General features: G+C 35.7%; 1 protein-coding gene across 1 annotated transcript in view; it reads left to right on the top strand.

The window, feature by feature from the left end:
* The window catches only part of ADAMTS20 (ADAM metallopeptidase with thrombospondin type 1 motif 20), an 84,886-nt gene that overhangs the window by 24,546 nt on the left and 41,136 nt on the right, over window positions 1-19,204 (top strand). The window contains exons 5-14 of the mRNA XM_068997733.1: window positions 3,845-3,928; window positions 4,641-4,765; window positions 5,576-5,616; window positions 5,934-6,039; window positions 7,135-7,281; window positions 7,927-8,068; window positions 9,259-9,363; window positions 17,090-17,235; window positions 18,609-18,790; window positions 18,887-19,023. Coding sequence (XP_068853834.1) covers window positions 3,845-3,928; window positions 4,641-4,765; window positions 5,576-5,616; window positions 5,934-6,039; window positions 7,135-7,281; window positions 7,927-8,068; window positions 9,259-9,363; window positions 17,090-17,235; window positions 18,609-18,790; window positions 18,887-19,023 — 1,215 coding nt within the window. The remainder of the gene's footprint in view (window positions 1-3,844; window positions 3,929-4,640; window positions 4,766-5,575; window positions 5,617-5,933; window positions 6,040-7,134; window positions 7,282-7,926; window positions 8,069-9,258; window positions 9,364-17,089; window positions 17,236-18,608; window positions 18,791-18,886; window positions 19,024-19,204) is intronic.

The following is a 19,204-nucleotide window of genomic DNA, read 5'->3' as shown; positions in this document are numbered from 1 at the left end:
GACCAGGGAATACTTACCTCTTAATTTTTTTTCACGAAAAATAAGAATCTTATATTCCAGATCTTTGATAGTTCCATGTGTCATTCTGTCATTTCAAGTCTCAGTGGATTATTTTAGTCTGCCCAGTTCCTTAGGTAAATCTTCAAGTTTGTTTTGTGGTTATCTGCTCTCAGGATTTTTCTCTTCATGTGTTCAACCAGGCTGAGAATATACTGAACTTTGCTGGTAAGGGCATCTTGTTATCAGCATAGAGTCTTGCTGTTTGATCTTTTGAAAGTAGTGGTGATAACTGTTTGGAGGTCATGAAAGTGCTCATGAGGCAAAGGATCCATACTTTGACTCACACATAGGATTAATGAAAGCAGTGTTATTTTACATTTAGCATGAGCTTACTTTTTCTCACACTGGAAACAGGTATGTTTCAGATTTTGGCAGGAGCTGCTGACCTCTGGCATCTACATGATATCATTTCAGTCCTCAGCTTTTCTCCAGAGAGATAACCAGTAGAAATTTAGACGGAGAATAGATACGGTGTTGAAAGTCCTGCCACAGATTCTTTTCCGGCATGCAATGTGATATTCTTCTCTCATATACTTACTCAGTCTAATGAATTTCCTCTGAGGTATGAGTAACTAGTTTTGGGTTTTGAAGATACACTTTTGCTCCAATCTTTTAAGTGGACATTGTGCCAACAGGCAGGAAGGAAGACTCTTGACTCTGTGTTTTGTGTTGGTTTTTTTGCCTTCTCTATGTTTCCAGATTTTGTTAGCAGCATAACCTCAACAGAAAGCACTTGCACAGCAGTAAAAGACTTTTTTCAAGGAACTATGAATGTATATGAGAGAACACCCATCAATTATAGTATAAATAGTTCTTGTTCATGGTTGTAGTAGTACTGCCATGTACAAGAACTGCTAAGTTTTAATTACAAGAAGGCTCCAGCCTCAACTCCTTGCCTGGATTATTCTAATCACCCAGGAGCAGAAATTCTTTCTACTATAGTAAAGGAAAGTTAATTTTGCACTGAAGGTTGAAAGTCACAGTTTAGGCACTCAGGTATTATTTGGTGTTAGCTGAACCTAGTTAACTCTCCCATTCAGCTCTTAATCCCTTTGCCTCTTCTACCTGATATATAGCCTTACAGTACTGGACAAATCTTGTATTGGTTTTTGTTGACTGTGTCACTGCCTCAGGTGACCTGCATGCTCTTTACTTGCAGCCAGTGAAATGCGTTTGCTTCCTGAGTTTCAGAGCTTTCTGTTCCAAAACCAGACATTAACTAGACTGATTTACAAGTTAATGAAGAGATGTTTCTGACTAATCTGGTGGCATTCTGTGATGGAGTAACTGCATCAGGGACAAGGAAAGAGCTCTGCCTGGTCATCTGTAAAGCCTTTGATACAGCCCCCCTCTACAATCTGGCCAGTAAATTGGAAAGATATGGGTTTGATGCATGGACTGTTAGATGGATAAAGAATTGACTGGATGGCCAGTCCAAAGAGTTATCAGTGGCTCAGTCTCCAAACAGAAACCAGTAATGAATGGTGTTCCTCAAGGGTCCATATTGGAACCAATACTTTTTAATGTCTTCATCAATGACACTGAATTTTGTGCACCCTGAGCAAGTTTGCAGATGACACCAAGCTCAGTGATTCAGTTGAGTTGCTTGAGGGAAGGGATGCTGTCCAGAGTGACCTTGACAGGATTGAGGAGTGGGCCTGTGTGAATCTCATGAAGGTCTACAAGGCCAAGAGCAACAACCATGTCCAGTGTAAGATGTCTATGTTCATTCTATACACATATAATCTTCTTGTACAGGTTTATGCTGTAACAAATTCTCAGTTGTAAGTGCCTCTTAATATCAGCTTAAATGGTATGAGAATCAATCCTTGGAAACGAGTGTCTTCCAATCCTTGGAATATGCCAAAGATCCTCCCAGATCTTATTTCAGATTCCTCTCTGACATGAGTTTGGAATGCCATATGCTGTTTCTTCTTTGCTAAAAAGAAATAAAACTTGAAAGAGCTGGGCTGGAATTAATCTACCTTAGCCTCATACATCTGAAAATTAGACATCTTGTCTCCTTCCATAGCAAAGGGATGAAGAAATGAAATAGCTGCTCTTACTGTGTGGTATGAAAATATGTTTAAATACATATCTCTAGATAGTCATGTCTACAGAACAGTTCATCCCTTCTCCTTCTCAACTGACCACTGAAGGAAGTTGCTCACTGTTAGTTATGTGAGCTGAGATGGATGTGATAACTGTGTTATTGTAAGACAGTGGTTCCTACAGGAACATACTTTGACTGTGGGAAGGATAAATATCCAGAAATATCCTTTCTAAGTTTATCAAAGTGGATCTCAAAGTATAAAAACACATTATGAGCTTGATTGTAGTAAAGTAATTTTGATATTAGAAAAAATGGTGGTTTATTCCACTCAAGTTCTGCCTAAATTGTGCTTGAGTATTTCAGATCCCTTTTCGTTTATAAAGGATTTTGATTTTGTCCATACCCACTGGATTCAGCTCTTCAGTGTGTATTTGAGAGATGTTCCTTATTCCCACAGAAGAATAATTGGATACGTGCTGGTTAGTAACCTAGAAAGGAGTCCATATGGAAATAAGCAAATAGCTGTATTGCTCTGAAATGTGTTCTGCACATGGGTTCTGAAACTCTGTCTCCTTCCCTACCCTTATTGAATCCTCTATTTCTAGCTTGTTTGTCAACAGTAAGAATGAAGGACAGTGCTGCACATTGTGTTCTCCCCAGTTTAGAGGAAGGTAGGGCATGAACTGGGAGCCAGTGCTCTGTCAGTTCCAAGTTTTAGCAGGATTACTTGATCTCAGGTAAATAGAATTTAGATACTGCAAGGCTGTGGTTTCACAAACAATTTGAGCTAGTTCAAGTGGCTCAAAAGACTTTTGAAAGAAGTCTGTTCTTCTTCCCCTTTCCCTCTGTCAGCACTTATGTTGGAGACTGTACCAGAAATGAGATCATATTGAGCAGTATAACATGATTAAAAAAAAATAAATTTGCAGCTGGATCAGTTCCTTGATTACTTTTGTAGCCTGCAGCCTTAGCACAAGCTTGAAGGAAGGAAAGCCAGTACTTCTGTGTTTGGTGGCAGCTCTTGTTTATGTAAGGCTGTCATTTGACTTCTGCTTTAAACCAGAATTCATATGGATGAGATACGAAGCTCTTACTGAGAATGTATAAACTTTTTTATTGCTTTGAAAGCTATGAAGAATAGCTTTCAAAGTAGTTCACTTTGGTGTATAGAATTGACTCATGATTTTTACTATCTGTCTGCAAGACTCGGTCTAAAAATGCCTGTTGGGTATATAAATACAAATTTTATGAGGGAGGAAGGTTACCTTTGTATGTGTCATGTGTATTTTCAATACAGTTTTACAACTCAGTCCAGCTTCCATTAAAAGCAAGGTAAAAACTTATTTGTTCAAAGTTGCTTTTTACAGCTCTCTAATATTTCAGGTATTGGTTCTATAAATCATTCACATAAACCAGCTTATACCTCAAGTCACAGTAACATTACTTTTTTTTTTTTAATATTTTATCAGTAAACTGTATAATAAGGGTACTTTTTATCTTAGCATTTCAACATAGTGTCATTTGGAAATTAATATAAAATTGAAGCTATTCAGGTATTAAGAACTGAGAAACTTTTTTTTTTCACCATGTCCTTGGGTAGAAGGTACAATTGGATGCATGAGATACCTGCTGTGTAGTGCTTGGTTTTCTTTGGTAGTTTGTTTGTTTCATTACAGGAGATATGGTTTACCAGGTGAGTTTAATACTCTAATCTTCTTTTTTTCTCTTTAGGTTGCAGCAATCTATAAAGATTCCACTATTGGAAATCTTATAAATATAGTTATTGTCAAATTAATTGTAATTCACAATGAACAGGTAAGAAAAAGAAAAATGTAAAAGATTTGATTCTTACATAAGAAACAAAATGCGTTAACTTGCATTGCAATTACAAAGTTTAATTATTTCTAGTTTAAATATAAAATATTTTCTTTAACTATGTAGTTTTGTTTTAAAATAGGAAACAAAATGTCAAATGCAAGGTTAACTTCAGAGCCTGTACTTAATGCCTCTATTTTCCTGTCTCTCTATTTTCACGTCCAGTTGACCTATATTGACATAAATCAGGCAGTATATGAAAGCTTATGGCAGAACTAGCAGAAGTGTGGTTATGCTCATGGAAACATGGCAGGAAAATGACCATTTTTATAGAGGGTTTCAATGGCAGGGTTTCAGCCCTAACAGCTGTAATATTTTAAGATTGTAGAAGTACATGCTTTTCAAAGACATGGGTTTTATATTATTTATCATAAACTTCTTGTCACTGTATTTTTCTAATATTTACCACATGATAAATGCTCACATACATTGTTTAGAATAACAGGTTCTTATGACTGATGACTTGTAGCTAAGTTCAGATCTGACCCTTCAAACAAATCTGCTGAGGAAATTCTTATGTGGAGTCCTGCTGAGTTTCTTTCCCTACACAAGTCATTACTTTGCAGATTAGCAGCACAAATGACAATGCAGTAAGTGCAAGTGCATGAGTATTAAAGCCCTTATTTGATTTTTTTGGCCATTTCTTGCTTAGGAAGGACCAGCTATCACTTTTAATGCAGCTACCACTCTTCGTAATTTTTGCTTATGGCAGCAAGCACAAAACACTTTGGATGATACTCACCCTTCTCATCATGATACTGCTGTTCTCATCACTAGGTACAGTATCTAATATAGCCACAATTACTTAGCTAGGTGAGACAAATGCTTCAGTTTTGTTTTTACAATATCATCTTTTAACTATTCCACTGACATTGTTCATAGGTAAGTGAATCTATCTTGCCCTTCACAAACCACTGATTATCAACATGTGAGCAACTACTCTGACATTACTATGTTGATAGATAAGCATCTGTTGATCCTTGCATTAAAGATGATAGAAATTAATTAGATCTGAAATTGTTGCAAGGAAATTAAGTCTTTGGCTATAGTACGTGTATGTGTTAGGGGGAGGAGTATTATATGTAATGGAGTCAGCTGAAGGATGCAGTGACAGACAGCTCCTGACAGCCCTGATATAATTTGAACTATCAAAAGCTTAAAATGAAAAGCATATAAATATTAGTATGTTTTCTTCCTGTGTACAAATCACCTCAGTGAGTATTCTGATGTTCATTCATTGGAATAGTCTCTTTTTCACTCTCCTTTTTCGCTAAGTTTTCCACCCAGTGTTCAGGTTTCAAGTATGCTGCAATCTGCATGTTTTTCAGCAGCATTTCATACTTGATCTACCTGCTGCATGGTAGAGAAAGAAATAATAAATTTTTATTCTTTGCATGCTAGATAAAAAGCAGTACTGTGTGCTTAGTCTGGTGAATTGAAATTACTTCTTTCACTAGAATATAAATTGTACCATTAAAAATTGAGAATCAGATTTGCAAATTCTGTAATTAGTATAGCAACAGTGAAATACTCTAAAAACATGCTTTTATATGCTGTAATGATTTGAAATAAATCTTTTCTTTCAAGGGAAGATATCTGCAGAGCTAGAGAGAAGTGTGATACTCTTGGTGAGTTATTCTTTTTTCATCAGTATGATTTTATAACAGAAAATATATGAGAATATCAGTGTAGGGAGAAAAATCTGTTAGCAAAAGTCAGAAAATAGAAAATTCAAGCCCCACAGACAAAACCAATGGTTTCTCATTTCTTATTGCTGTTCTCTCCTGGCATGTATGTTGGTGCCAGGTAGTTGTTCATTTTGTGTTAATTTGCTGCATACTTGAGGCACAACTTTCGACTTGAGTGCCATAGTATTTACTTTAATACCTGGCAATACATGAAAATTCATTCTCTTAAGCTTTTATATAAGGATTCAATTTTGCAGGTTTAGCAGAGCTAGGTACAATGTGTGACCCACTACGCAGCTGTTCTGTAAGTGAAGAAAATGGATTGAGTGCTGCTTTTACTATAGCACATGAGCTTGGACATGTGTAAGTACCTATTTCTTGGCAGGTAATTTTTTTAAAATTTCCTTTTAAATATGACTGATTTTCAGCAGTGGGCTTTGCATTTGTAAGAGGGTGGAGTCCGATGTGTTCTTTTAGAAGAATCATCATTTTTCCCCCTTGAAGTGAGCCAGGTAAAGAAATTGTCAATTTTATAACTTGGTTGATATCCTGAATTTTAGGAAAAAATGTCCAAAGAGATTAATTCTGTGCTTTTGTCATATGAACTGGTTGGGACACTGGGACATACCCTAGGTAGTGCAACATAGTCCTGTTAACTCCAAATGTATTCTAGCCCTGTTAGGAATTTACCTTTAAGAAAAGACAATTGTTAATATAACACAGAAATATTCTTCCTTGTGTTTGATCCTTTCAGAATACAGTAGAGTAACACAAAGAGAAATACATTACACTGAAAAATAAGAGGAGATGACAGCATTTTATTTTATGAAGCATACCTCATCAGTGATGGCAGAAAGGTGCTATACTCTAGCTCCATGAGCATGCCACAGTGTAGGTAACGACGACGTTACAGAGCTCAGTAGTTAGCTTGTTCATTTTCATGTGCCTGCAAGTTCACTTAGACACATGCTAATTGTCTTGGTACTTGAACTGAGATAATAAAAATAAGATGATGTGTTAGTTGCATTAAGTATGATATTGATGTGCTCTGTAGTGTTTGTTACTGAATAGTAAGAGTTATGATGTGATTAACGGGGTTGCATGTTGTGGACAGACCAGCCATGGTCTGTATATTCAGTTGAGGAGATGGGTTGTTCCTTTAAAGTGGCATACTCTTAAAACACTGGAATTTTTCTGGTAAGCTGAAGAATTATATTAATTGTAAAATTCTTTCTATACCCACCACCATATAACTAGGAGCATTTGGATAAGGAGATAATTATGTAAGGCGTTTTAAAGATACCTATTGCCATAATGTCAGATAGATGTATTGAGTGAGTCCCATTACATTTTAAGGCATTTTCAAACTCAAAACTCAAGCATTTGCTGCTACAGCAAAGAGAGTTTCAGTTAATTATTGCTGAATTTGTTTTGGAGTTTATCTGTTTTGCTTTTTAGGTTTAATGTGCCTCATGATGATAGTTTTAAGTGTAAAGAAGCTGGAATTAAACACCAATATCATGTGATGGCTCCAACTTTAAATTATCATACAAGTCCATGGACCTGGTCAAAATGCAGTCAAAAATATATCACTGAATTTCTTGAGTGAGTGTCAGTATAATGCTATGGTTCAGAGTGGGGTTTTTTGGTTTGTTTGTTTTGTTTTCCAATTTAATTTATTTCTGAGAAGTATTTTAAAGGTATTGCTTAAATATAGTTTTTGTGTTGTTCTTTGGTTTAAGCATGTACTTGCAGGGCCTCAGTCCTCCACAAAAATACATGTATTTAACTTTTTCAGCAATTTATGACTTCATTAAAGTTGCACTGAACATGCAAAGCTTAGAAGATTTTTATTTTTTTTAATATAGTGTTTATTGTTTACTGAAAATACATTTAGTATTATTTTAGTAAGTTAGAATACATACCATTTATTTTCTAATGTTTTTGTGTAAAAAATAAGTGATGGGTATAGTTCACGCAGTACCTTTTTTTTTTTCCTTCTTTAAAAAATAAGAGAAAACCCCACTTAACTTTGTTTTGTGGGTCTAAATGCAAAATAAAAAAAAGGAAAATCAAGTGACCTGGTTCATTTCATTATTCATTAATTTCAATTAAAGTCATTATTTAGGCAAGTAGTCATGCAAACCCGTAACTCCAGTGAGATATGCTTGTGAGTGTTGCGTGAGTAGTGAGAAGGTTCCCAATGAAGTAAGAGTGATTTATTCACATTTTGTTCCTATTTTACAACAGTACTGGTTATGGTGAATGCCTCCTAGACAAACCTAGTGGAGGAATGTATGATCTTTCCTCTCAGCTGCCTGGGTCAGTGTATGATGTCAACAAGCAGTGTGAGCTTACGTTTGGTATTGGGTCACAAGTATGCCCCTACCTGGTGAGTGAAAACCAAAGTCGTGCTTAATCTATACTAAAAAAATAACTGAAAAATACTGGTTTGGGAATAATTTTATCCTGAAATAAGTAAAATTTCAGGTTATATTCTTTTGAAGGGGAAGAGTTCAGTAGACAGCATTGCAATGTCACATGTGAGAAATGTATAGCAATAAGAAGTAGGATGCATTCATTTTGATTTCTGTATCTCTGAATGTGATAATTCCTTTAAAATATATAAAGCTGCATAAATTAAGGTTTCCTGCAACAACTGAAAGGGATTTATTTCAACACTTCGTGCAAAGGTTTTCGCATTTCGCATTATAGGTCATATCTTACATTAGCAGGTCTTGCTTCTCTGCTTTTTTAAATACTTTTTAGTAACTTAAAAATAAATAAACTATCTCAAACATTTTTGCTAAATGTTTGTTCCAATATGTAGATTCCCTCTACTTTGTCAGAGTCAAAAAATATTTTCATGACTGACAGAGTATATTTTGTGTACAAAACTGAGATGTGGAAAGAAAGCTTGACTAGATTAATATTGAAACTTAAGTTGTGTTTTGAAAACTTAATGTGGCCATTGCAATATAAACACAAATACATTATGACTTTATTTGTTGCTGTCAGGATGTCATGTAGAGTTAGATTTTGGACCAACTTGTGAAATTCCTCCACTGGTATTGTATGTCTTGTTGGACCTGTTTAAGGAAGAGCACTTAAGCTCAGATTCAGACTGAATTAAGTGGAGCTTTTTGGTGAGGTAAAATGTTTTGGGGGAGTCAGGCTTTATGAGAACATTAAAGGAAAAGTAAAGGGGGCTTCAAAGACCTGAAGATGGTGTTACTGAAGACTGCTTTGTAAATTTTGTAATCCATGAGTCTTTTTCTGGGGGATTATATGAAAACTGTGCTGCACAGTATTAACGTAACCTCTTGCATATTTTTATATTAAATTTTCTACTGAAATAGAAAATGAAGTTATCTATTAATCTGATGGGATCAGTTTCAGATAGTCCACATTCCTGCTTGGCCTTAAGCAAAATCTATTTTGGTTTTGTGGGTTTTATCTATGAAAAATAGTAGTACAATAGCAAACACTAAGCCCTGCAAAGTGTGGGAAAATACAAATATCACAACTAACGTCTAAAATGGTATTGCAGATGCAACAAAAGTAATCTGGTTTTCTTTTTAGAAACAGTGCAAACGCTTATGGTGCACAAGCACAGAAGGTGTTCACAAGGGTTGTCGTACTCAGCACATGCCTTTGGCTGATGGAACAGTTTGTGGTGTAGGAATGGTAAGCCTTGTTCTATTTCTCAGTACTTGCAGTTTTGGAGGTAGGTACAAAAGATCAATGCTTGCTGTGTGGCAGTACTGTGCCTGTAGAATACTGGTTGTGTGAAGAGTGTCTACCTGACTTGACCTGCAGTTTCTCTTAGTTCTGTAATCTTGTGACATAAAAACCCACAGTTTGTCTGTTCAGAGTAGTTATTGAAATTTACAGATACCGCACTGGTTGAAAATAGGTGAAAGAAGTCCGGGGAAAGTTGACATCTTTCCTTCTGTTTGAAACGTTCAGATCATGTGTAATAAGTTGTTTTTTTCCTGATTGGTAGTGTCCAAAGTTGGATTATCTGAAATATGACATCTCTAAAGTGTGTTTCTGCCAGTTTGTCTTGTTGAGGCTGCTTACTGAACCAGAACAAATTAAGTATGAGTCACTTAGGTACAGGTGTGTGCTTTTTTGGAAAGAGAGAGTTTTTGGATTAACATCTGGTCTCAGTAGTTATTTGTATCTGCATTGTATCTGTTTCAGAGAAAACAAGACAATGTGTGTCAATACCTCTTCACTCACTCAAGGAAGTGCCTTAACCACGCATAACTTGTGTTCATTTTCTCTCTTGCCTATTGTAACATAATTCAGGGTACTTGGATCTGTTCAGTGCTAAAACCAGGAGCTCTCTTCTCACTTATACCCTAATGTGTAAGACTACCTGGCTGCTTGAAGTATGGATTGAATGCTTTGACAGATTAAAAAAAAAGAAGTGGAAGTTGTGTTGCTCATTGGTTTATTTAGTAAAGACTCTTTGGGTGATGAGGGTGCCACTCACTGCTTCCTCATTTGCAAGTCTTTGAATGCAGATCCTAATCTGTAAACTTGGACAATATAACTTTTCTTGGGCTGTCCATAAGGGTCATGAATATCTAATTAGGAGATATAGTCAAGGCACTTACAGAACCTTGATAGAAACAGATGTAGTGGTGCAGGCTAGTTGTATCAAGTTTCCAGTGAAGATCTGAGGCTTTTAGTTTTAGATTTGTATGTAGTTTGGACAGTGACCAGAAATTAGGTGTGTAAGTTCTTTACTGGTCTAATATTTGGCTTCTTCATGTCTTACTGCACTAACAGCAAACAGAACTGTTTTCTTCTTGTCAGGGTATTGAGAGGATAAATATTTGAGATTTCTTACACGCTCAGGTATGGCAGTGATTGTCTTAAGTATGGGTGGTTTGTTATATTGAGCTGCTTTAATATAGTAGTGTGCTTTGGCAGCTTCAGGGGCTGTGGGAGAAATGTTATTTTTTTTATAATTTTATATGTTCAAAGATGATTAAAAACTCTAGTTTAATTTCTTTGTATAATAGGCTGCTACGTTTTACTCAGTTATTTCTAAATTTCCCCCAATAACTTTTAATCTTAACAGATTCTGTGTTTAGTAAGACAATATTAGTGAGGAATTTGAAATAGTGTCTTAATGGATAACAAATATAGGGGGTAAACTGTCTCAAATGGCTTCTTTCTGTCTTGCAAGATTAGAAAAAGTGACTTGAAGGCTGCAGTGGAAGTTTTGCTTGATTATAGCCTATGCGTGCCGTTGGTGTTGAAATGTTTAACCTATTTTTCAGTCAGTCACTCATCAGAAAGGAAGTTCATCTTTTATGTAAACATCATGTGTAATCTTCAGTTAAATTGACTCTAATTTGCCAACATCAGAGGATTTCTTTTATAGAAGAATACAAAAAACCTATTTTATGTAATTAGTGCAGTGGAACCATTTTTCTCTAGGAAATAAAGAGCTAATTACAGTCATTACCTCTGAAAGATGTAAGGAAGAAGAGCAATTAATTAATCTGACAAATTGTCATCTGTTCCTGACTAAGGGGCAGCTCTTCTCAAGCTCAGACTGCAAGTTGCTGCTGATGTTAATGGGCATAAGACATGGTGGCTATTACTTGTAATTAATATTTGCCAGCAAGCTAAATCAATTTTTATTTGGCATTTGTAACATTATTGCTGTGATGGATACAGAAAAGATCCATTTAAAGCATTTGTTATTTTAGTATCAACTTTTTAAGCTCAGATTTCAAATGTCATGTATCCAATTAGTGGATCTTGCTCTATGGACTGCTCTGACAGTTGGAGTTAGTGAAGCACATATGAGTCAAAAAAACCCCACCTCCAAAGAAGAAAACTTTTTGACACCACCTATCTGCTAGGAGTGGCATTCTCAGAACAAGTCTTTATTGCTATGAAAATAACAGCAAACATACCCAATAAAGTGTGAGTGGTTTGTAATTATTTTTTAAGGCACTTCAAAGGGTTGCACTCTGATCCTTCCTGGATTCTTGAGGAATATAGAAATATGCCTGTATACTGTTGATTGCTTGAACATTGGAATGGAGAGGAAGGAGGTAGCTATATGATTCTGGCCCAAACTTTTCCATGTCCCGGGGATATCCCAGTGTTCTGCATAATGGCAGTTTGCTACTGAAACATTGGAAAAAACCAAATGTCACAGTAGTTTGGAAAAATCTCTCTAACAGCAAGAACGAATTCACATGATACAAGTAACAGTTGGATTGGAAAGCATGTATCTTTTTGTGGTTTAGAGACATGTTAATCAGTTCTATTCACTGTAGATGTGTAAAGTATATTGAGCTAGCATCTAAAAATCTCTAGAATAGCTATCAAGTAAATTAAGATTTCATGTTAGTCCTTTTGGCATAAAAGACAGGGGTACAGGGAAAACTGAGAATGGGGATGCAGATCAGCAAAGAATTGCTTTGAACAGTAAAAGAAGTACCTGTCTCATTCTGAAGTATGTTTGCTGTTCTTCAGTTGTATGTAACTACTCATTTATTGATTACTGTTATTGCAAAGCTTGACTACCTCATGAATGTAATACATGAAGATGCTGAATCTGAAAGAATAAATCATTTTATGTGTATTTATGTAAAGTAAGTGTAAAAAAATCAGGTGGATTTTATCAGTTGGGTGATAAGGGAATATATTCACCATCTGGAAAGCAGAAGCAGATCTTTTGAACTGTAAGAACAGCGTAAAGTATGGGCTCAAACCATAACTTTTTTCTGTAAACTGGGATTTCTGTGAAATATTTTTCTATGAGCTATAATTTCAGAAAAATTAGAAGGTTCAAGGGAGAGTTAAAGTACGCAGACTTTTTGCAATAAAAAGTTGAAACATTGAAAAAATTCAAATAGTGTGTGTTTTGTAGATAATGTCATTTGAGTAAAAAATGTAGACTCATCTGAGAATCCATGCTACAGAGAGAAAGACCTGAGATGCTATGGTGACACCTTCAGTTAGATGTCTTTCCAAGATCCATTTCTTTTACCTTGTATGCTCATTTTATTAACTGCTCTGGTTTTGCTCCTTTTATATGCCCTAGGGTCCCACTTCTCATCTTGGTTCCTCAAGAAATGTGCTTTCTGGATTATGTATTTTATAGGAGGAAGTCAGGGAGCACATATAGTTTGATGTACAGCAGAAGGTTTCCTTGCCTCCATTTGGAGTAGACAGAAGAGAGGCTTGCAGCAGTACATTCTTTCAAGGGAGTGAATGGGAACTCTGTAGACACAGCTACAGCCAGCAAGGACAGGGATTTGACATTCATCGGAGTGGGTGTTCTTATCTTTGCTCCCTGCTCACTGGAGTCATGTGCTGAATCTGTGTAACTTCTAAGATTCATATTCCTTTCCCAGTTCTCCATGATTGGAATCTGCTTTGAGACCGTTCATGCTCATCCTTAAGCTACAGGCCAGATGTGTTACAGTGAATCTTGTGCTGCAGCACTTTTTAGTGTTTTTGTTTTGTGATTCCAGCTACACCTATTTTCCTTTTCTGCAGTCAATCCACTAGAAATTTCTCTTCCTGTGCTATTCACAGGCATTCTTAGAGCTCTGTTTGGATTTTATTTTATAATGCAAAAAAAGTTCAGAACAATAAAATTGATATTTGACAGGCAAAATACAGACCATTGTATCCACTTTTGCAACACTTTGCCCTTCTCATTTTCTCCTCATACTGAAGTGTTCAGTCATCTTGTTTCCTTTTAGAAGCACCAGCCGCTACCAGTAATATCTGTGAAAACATGTTGGTGTCTGGAAACAGGCTCAGGAAAAGCTGTTCGTCTCTTTTTCTGCAGGGCTACATGGGGCTCCAATGCATGAAATTATGTCCTCAGACACTGAGCATCAGTGTGTCAGTCTTTGACTCAAGGTCTTCAAAAGCCATGTGTATCTCTGGATCATATAGGCAATAAGAGTGAATTTGGAGTGGTTTTCCAGGCTGTCTGGGATGTGCTTGATTTCAGAGGAGCTCTAGTCCTGTTCTGCATGCATCTGCCACTCTCCTTGATTCAGTCAAAATCGAGCATAGCCTGGCAAGTAATGCTTTAATAATTTATTTCAAGGTTGCTTTCCTGGAAATTTAGCAAGTTCAGTAAGAGATAAGTTGGAAGCACTCAAAATCAATTCAGCAAGTCATAGGTTAATCCATAGGTAAGACTCAAAGTGCTCATTATAAGGAGATTATTAATAAAAACAAATTTGGGTACCCATAGGTTTATTGATTCCAAATTTGAACCATTAACCCTCCCTCTCATCTCTGAAGATATAGTAATTTGATGTGGATTTGGGTCAGAATTTCTAGGTTTTTTGACAGAAAACCAACTGTTGATCTTGACTAGAGCAGCCTTGCCACTTGCTGCAATCTGTGTTTGGAATTATGTGTGATACCCACTTTACATTATGTATACACTATATTTACCATTAAAAATGTAGGAAAAAATGTAAGCAATTATATTTAAGTTTATGAAAGCTCTGTATATCATAGTATTCTCAGTGAAGCAATGATTCAAGCAAACTCAGAGAAACATCTGGAACATGTCTGGTGCTGGAGTTTTCTACCGTGACTTCATCATGTTGCTTCTGTAGGAATGCAGCAGAATAATAGCTGAGACAAGTTTGTTGAATAAGCTATTAAAATCCCAGATGTGCATTTTTATGGATCAAAAGAATACTGTTGTGGGTATAAAATTTTATTTCACAACCCTTTTCTTGAAATCTCCCATCAACTTACTGTAAATGTTTTTCTGGATGGAAGAACCTGAATGCTAGGTCACTGTCCTATATTAGAATTCAGTACTCATTTTGTGGAGGGGGATTTAGACTCTTCAGCCTATAGTGTAAAAATTATTTCCTAAGATGCTAAGGACAGTCTCGGAAAGGCAAGTTCTTAATGTTCCTCATTTAGCTTATGGCTGGACTATGTAGAAAGCCTGCCTTTGTTTGCTAGGGATTTGATGTTAGGTACTAGAAGGTTTGGATGTAAAGGTACCCTAAGGCCATCTTGAAAAAAAGTAGTACAAACTAAGAGTAAGCACTCCAGTGAGAATTCGTATGCAGATATGAAGTGAAATAAGGGTGGCTTTTTGATTTTAAGTTAAAGCATTAGTCTTGGTGTCAAGTAAGTGATGATCTAGCCAATTGGTTGAATCACTTACACAGTTATGTGCCAAGATCTAGCTTTTGTTCTGTGTTTGGTTTGGGTTTGAGAATCACCTGGAATTATCATATTCAGGCATTCAGAGCTTAAAAGATATGCACTCTTGCCTGTATGCAAGAGTTGGTGTGGCAAGGAATTGTGCAGGAAGGCAATTTTATCATCAAGTTGGATTAGGAACTCTGGAAAAAGCCTGAGAAGATAATCTGATTCTGTGACAAATTCCTATTTTGAGAACAAAATGGTTGATATCATGTGAACATAAGTATCAATGTAACAAAAGCATATATTACTTAGGAAAAAATTGCATCTAGGGGTTGTTTTAGGCAGTGATAAAACCACTGAACAAGATTTGAGTTTTGTGCCAGTCAGCTATACTCAGAAAGACTGTACACAATTTTTGTGTGTTCAGCAAAATTTATGTTACCTGATAGTTTCTACAATAAATTTGTTATAACTCTTGAGAAATTCTATGTAACATTTATATTAATTGTAAAAGAAAGGGGTGTCATATTTGAATTATTTTATCTTTTGATGTATCAGGTTCTTAAATTGTATTATGTGCCAGAGACTTTGTTATTTCTGAAGCTTAGGCTTTGCCTCTCTGCAAGACAAAACAGGCTCAAATTACCTTAAAGTCTAGAAGGATTTTGATAAATAAACTGTTGAGTTGGTATAACCTGCTCTAGTGACTGATCCATATACTGTATTTACTACAGGAAAAGATGGAACTAGCCACTCCCTGTCAATATGACTAGGAGAATCCCTCCTGACAACAAACCTAATTCATGGGCAGTCTAATCCTGAGTCTGCAAATAGGCATCTCAAATGAAGAATTCCCTCTATTATGTATGAGCATTGACCCCATGTAGTCAGTCCTGGCCACTGTCTTGTCTCCAGATGAGGGCAGTCTTTGATGCCTCAGAAGGTATTTGAAGTCAAGGACAAAGTGGACAGGTTATCCACATAGAAGTCAGCAGGATATGTAGTTTTGAAATTATAATATCTTGCAAATATTCTATTTTAGTATGTAAACTATTCCACTGATGTTGTGATCAAATATACTGCTTGGGATTTTCTAAAGGATGTAAGTGAATTAGAATTCCAACTGCTGTAAGTCATCAGTAGGATTAGTGCTGGCAATTCCTGTGGATTCTTTGGGAAAAGTCACACATCCACCAATCCTAAGATTCTCATTTAGACTTTTTAGTCATGTACTTCTTGAATAACCACTAAAGTGATACATATTTGTAGTCAGGAACAGGGATAGTAAATACTTAGAAGCAAGAGATGGATGCTTCTGGGGAAAAAAGATAATAGCTTTCTATAAATAATAATAGTTTACTGTTATAGTGTGGTGAAGTCTCATAATGGACATGGCCACAACAAAACAGTCTTGCAATCTTTGTCTTCTTAATAATGTAAATCCCAGCAGATGAAATGAAAATTCCTCCTTTATGTAAATTTCTACTGGAAATAGGTAGTTCTTCAAGAATAAGCTCTAAAGTAATAGAAAAGACATTGCAATGTAGTATCTTGCTCTAAGAATTATTTCTTTACCTGTTAGTTTTTAAAATTTAACTATTCGTTCCATTTTAGTGGTAATAGCTTTGTTAAATAAGTTGTAAATAAAAATTTATAAAATATAAATAAAATATTTTACACCTTTTGTTATAGGTGTGAAAGTTTGAGGTCAAGAATTAATCTATAGCATCATCTTGCTTTACATAATCAAGGTCTTAAATGCTTGTCTGCTTTGCCCAAACAATCCCACTAAATAGTTAGCTTTTGAGATGTTCAAAACACCCTGATTTTCTTGGTGGTTTGTAATAACTTTTCACTTTTTGTATCAGCATGAATTCCAAATTAAACCAAAAATCTTGTACATAAAGGACAGTTGTCTAGTTTTGAACTTTAGGCATGAAAATGTTATCAGGAATTCAAGATCTTTTAGAGATATATGAATAAGGTGACAAGATAAATGTATATTCAGCATCCATATATTCAGCATAGATTTCCTAGTGATCAAAGAACTCTAGACAGCATTTTTAAAAACATGACTACTGGGTAAGTTACCTTAAAGGAAATTGAACATTTTAGAAAATATCCAGATCCAGATAAGAGTAGTGAGCTCTTGAATCTTGTTCTTTTTGTGCCTAAAATATACAGTAACCTTTTACTTGAATTATAGATTTTATTTTGTTTGTCAACTGTGCAGCACTGCCGCCATGGAATTTGTGTGAGCAGAGAAATGGAGCTGCGTCCTGTAGATGGAGAGTGGGGCCCATGGGGACCTTATAGCTCATGTTCAAGAACTTGTGGAGGTGGAATCAAGAGCACCACCAGGCTGTGTAATCGACCAGAGTATGTTTTTTATTGTGTTTGACATTAGTGCATAATGAAGATAGTAAGAAATTATGGATTGGCTCAAAATAAAATGGAGGTATTGTGGGCTGTGCAAATCGATTTGAAGCACCAGTAAAAAAATGCTTGTTTCAGCCATGTTTGGAAAGAGATTAGTCTACAGACTCTAATATGCAGAGGACTTTCAGATTACTCGTGTCTTTCAACAATATGATCCATTCTTACAGATGTTTCTAAAAACTTCTTTTGGCAGGGTCTTTTTTTCTAGGTTTACTCTAACTGCTGAGGCTTCTTGAAACATTAGATGCTTTATTTGAAGAACTGCAAAAAAAAAAGTGTCTTTCCTACTAATCTCTTCAGTGAAACACTTTATTTGCTTTGATTTAAGGCTTTTCCACAACATCGCCACCAGTAACATCCCACAAGGAGCACTGGTTATTACAGAGTCATTTAAAACTTACCTTTATAACTAGAAAATTACATTGAATGAATAATTCCATGTGGGTTTTGTTCTCTGTAGTAAAAGTCAAGGAGAACTTTACCCTTAATTTGTCCAGAAGCAGAACCATGGCTGGTGCCTGAGTAATTTCAGAGTTTTTCTAGGAAGTCATGTCAGCTTGATATTATCAGTAGGATAAATAAACTTCAATCAAATGGCCCCAGGTTATTTTATTTTCTCTGATGAGTAAGGGACAGTAGACTAGATTGCCATAGATAATGCCTCTTTCAGTCTGTAGTAATTGATAGTATCAATATGCTGTTGATTTATTCTTTTTTTCTTCCCCCAAAACATACTAATACTGAATTATTTTGTGTCAGGGTTTATAACTGTTAAAATGTATTTTAGACTTTACAGTAAATAAGGTATTTTCCACAATTTTCCCTTTTTATTCTTTTGATCCAAACAAAGTGAAACCAGTATTAGGACTACAGAAAAGACTGTACCAGCTCGTAATTGTCTTCTTTCTTTGTCACTCTGTAAAATAATAATTTCAAATTACTAAGGGGGGTGCTGCTTGTTTAAAAATAGGACTGTAATCTCAGCTAAATTGATAAAAGCATTAAAATTAATAATGTTTTTTCCCAGGCAAAATAGTTATAGCTGTAAGAGAAGTAAAAATATTAATTCATTAATAAACATCAGTAGCAAGATTACCACCTACCTCAGCAATAGTATCTTACAAGGATTGGGTTTATTTTGGGTATAAATGAATGCACAGTGGAAGTTGAGTGTGTGTGTGTGTGTGTAAGTCAGTAACAGCTGACAGAATGCTGTGTGAGGTTTTCCTCTTCAGATCAGTGGCTTGGGCCACTTTTCATGGAAAACAGGAATTTTAGAAAAGGAGTGTGTTTTACATTTACCTTTATTTTAGGCCAAGAAATGGAGGAAAGTACTGTGTTGGCCGCAGGATGAAATTTCGGTCATGCAATACTGATTCATGTCCAAAAGGCAAAAAAGATTTTCGGGAGCAGCAGTGCTCTGAATTTGATGGCAAACACTTTAATATCAATGGTCTTACCTCTGCTGTTCGCTGGCTTCCAAAATACAGTGGTAGTAAGTAATTACGCATCTTTTCAATTAATGCAATGAAAATGTTACTTTAAATAAAGTTCTGAAACAGACAAGAAACCTCTTGGATTTTCTTTGCAGTTTCTATGAAAGATCGCTGTAAACTTTTTTGCCGAGTTTCTGGAACAACTTCCTACTATCAGCTGAAGGACAGAGTTGCTGATGGTACTCCCTGTGGAGCAGAAACCAATGACCTTTGTGTTCAAGGCTTATGCAGGGTATTTGAATCTAAACTTATTAATTATTAAAATCGATTTCAACAGGTGATAAAGTAGATATTAATACCAATAAACATTACTGAAAATATGGTGTTGTGAGTTCACTTAAGCTAATTTTATTTCCTATCAAATTAAAGATCTGGAAATGGAAGCAATTAAGTGAGGAATATATAATTGAATG

This window comes from Aphelocoma coerulescens, chromosome 1A (genome assembly GCF_041296385.1).
Source record: "Aphelocoma coerulescens isolate FSJ_1873_10779 chromosome 1A, UR_Acoe_1.0, whole genome shotgun sequence".
Lineage (NCBI taxonomy): Eukaryota > Metazoa > Chordata > Aves > Passeriformes > Corvidae > Aphelocoma > Aphelocoma coerulescens.
The sequence above is the reverse complement of the archived record's forward strand: the minus strand, read 5'-3'. Positions and strand labels throughout refer to the sequence as shown.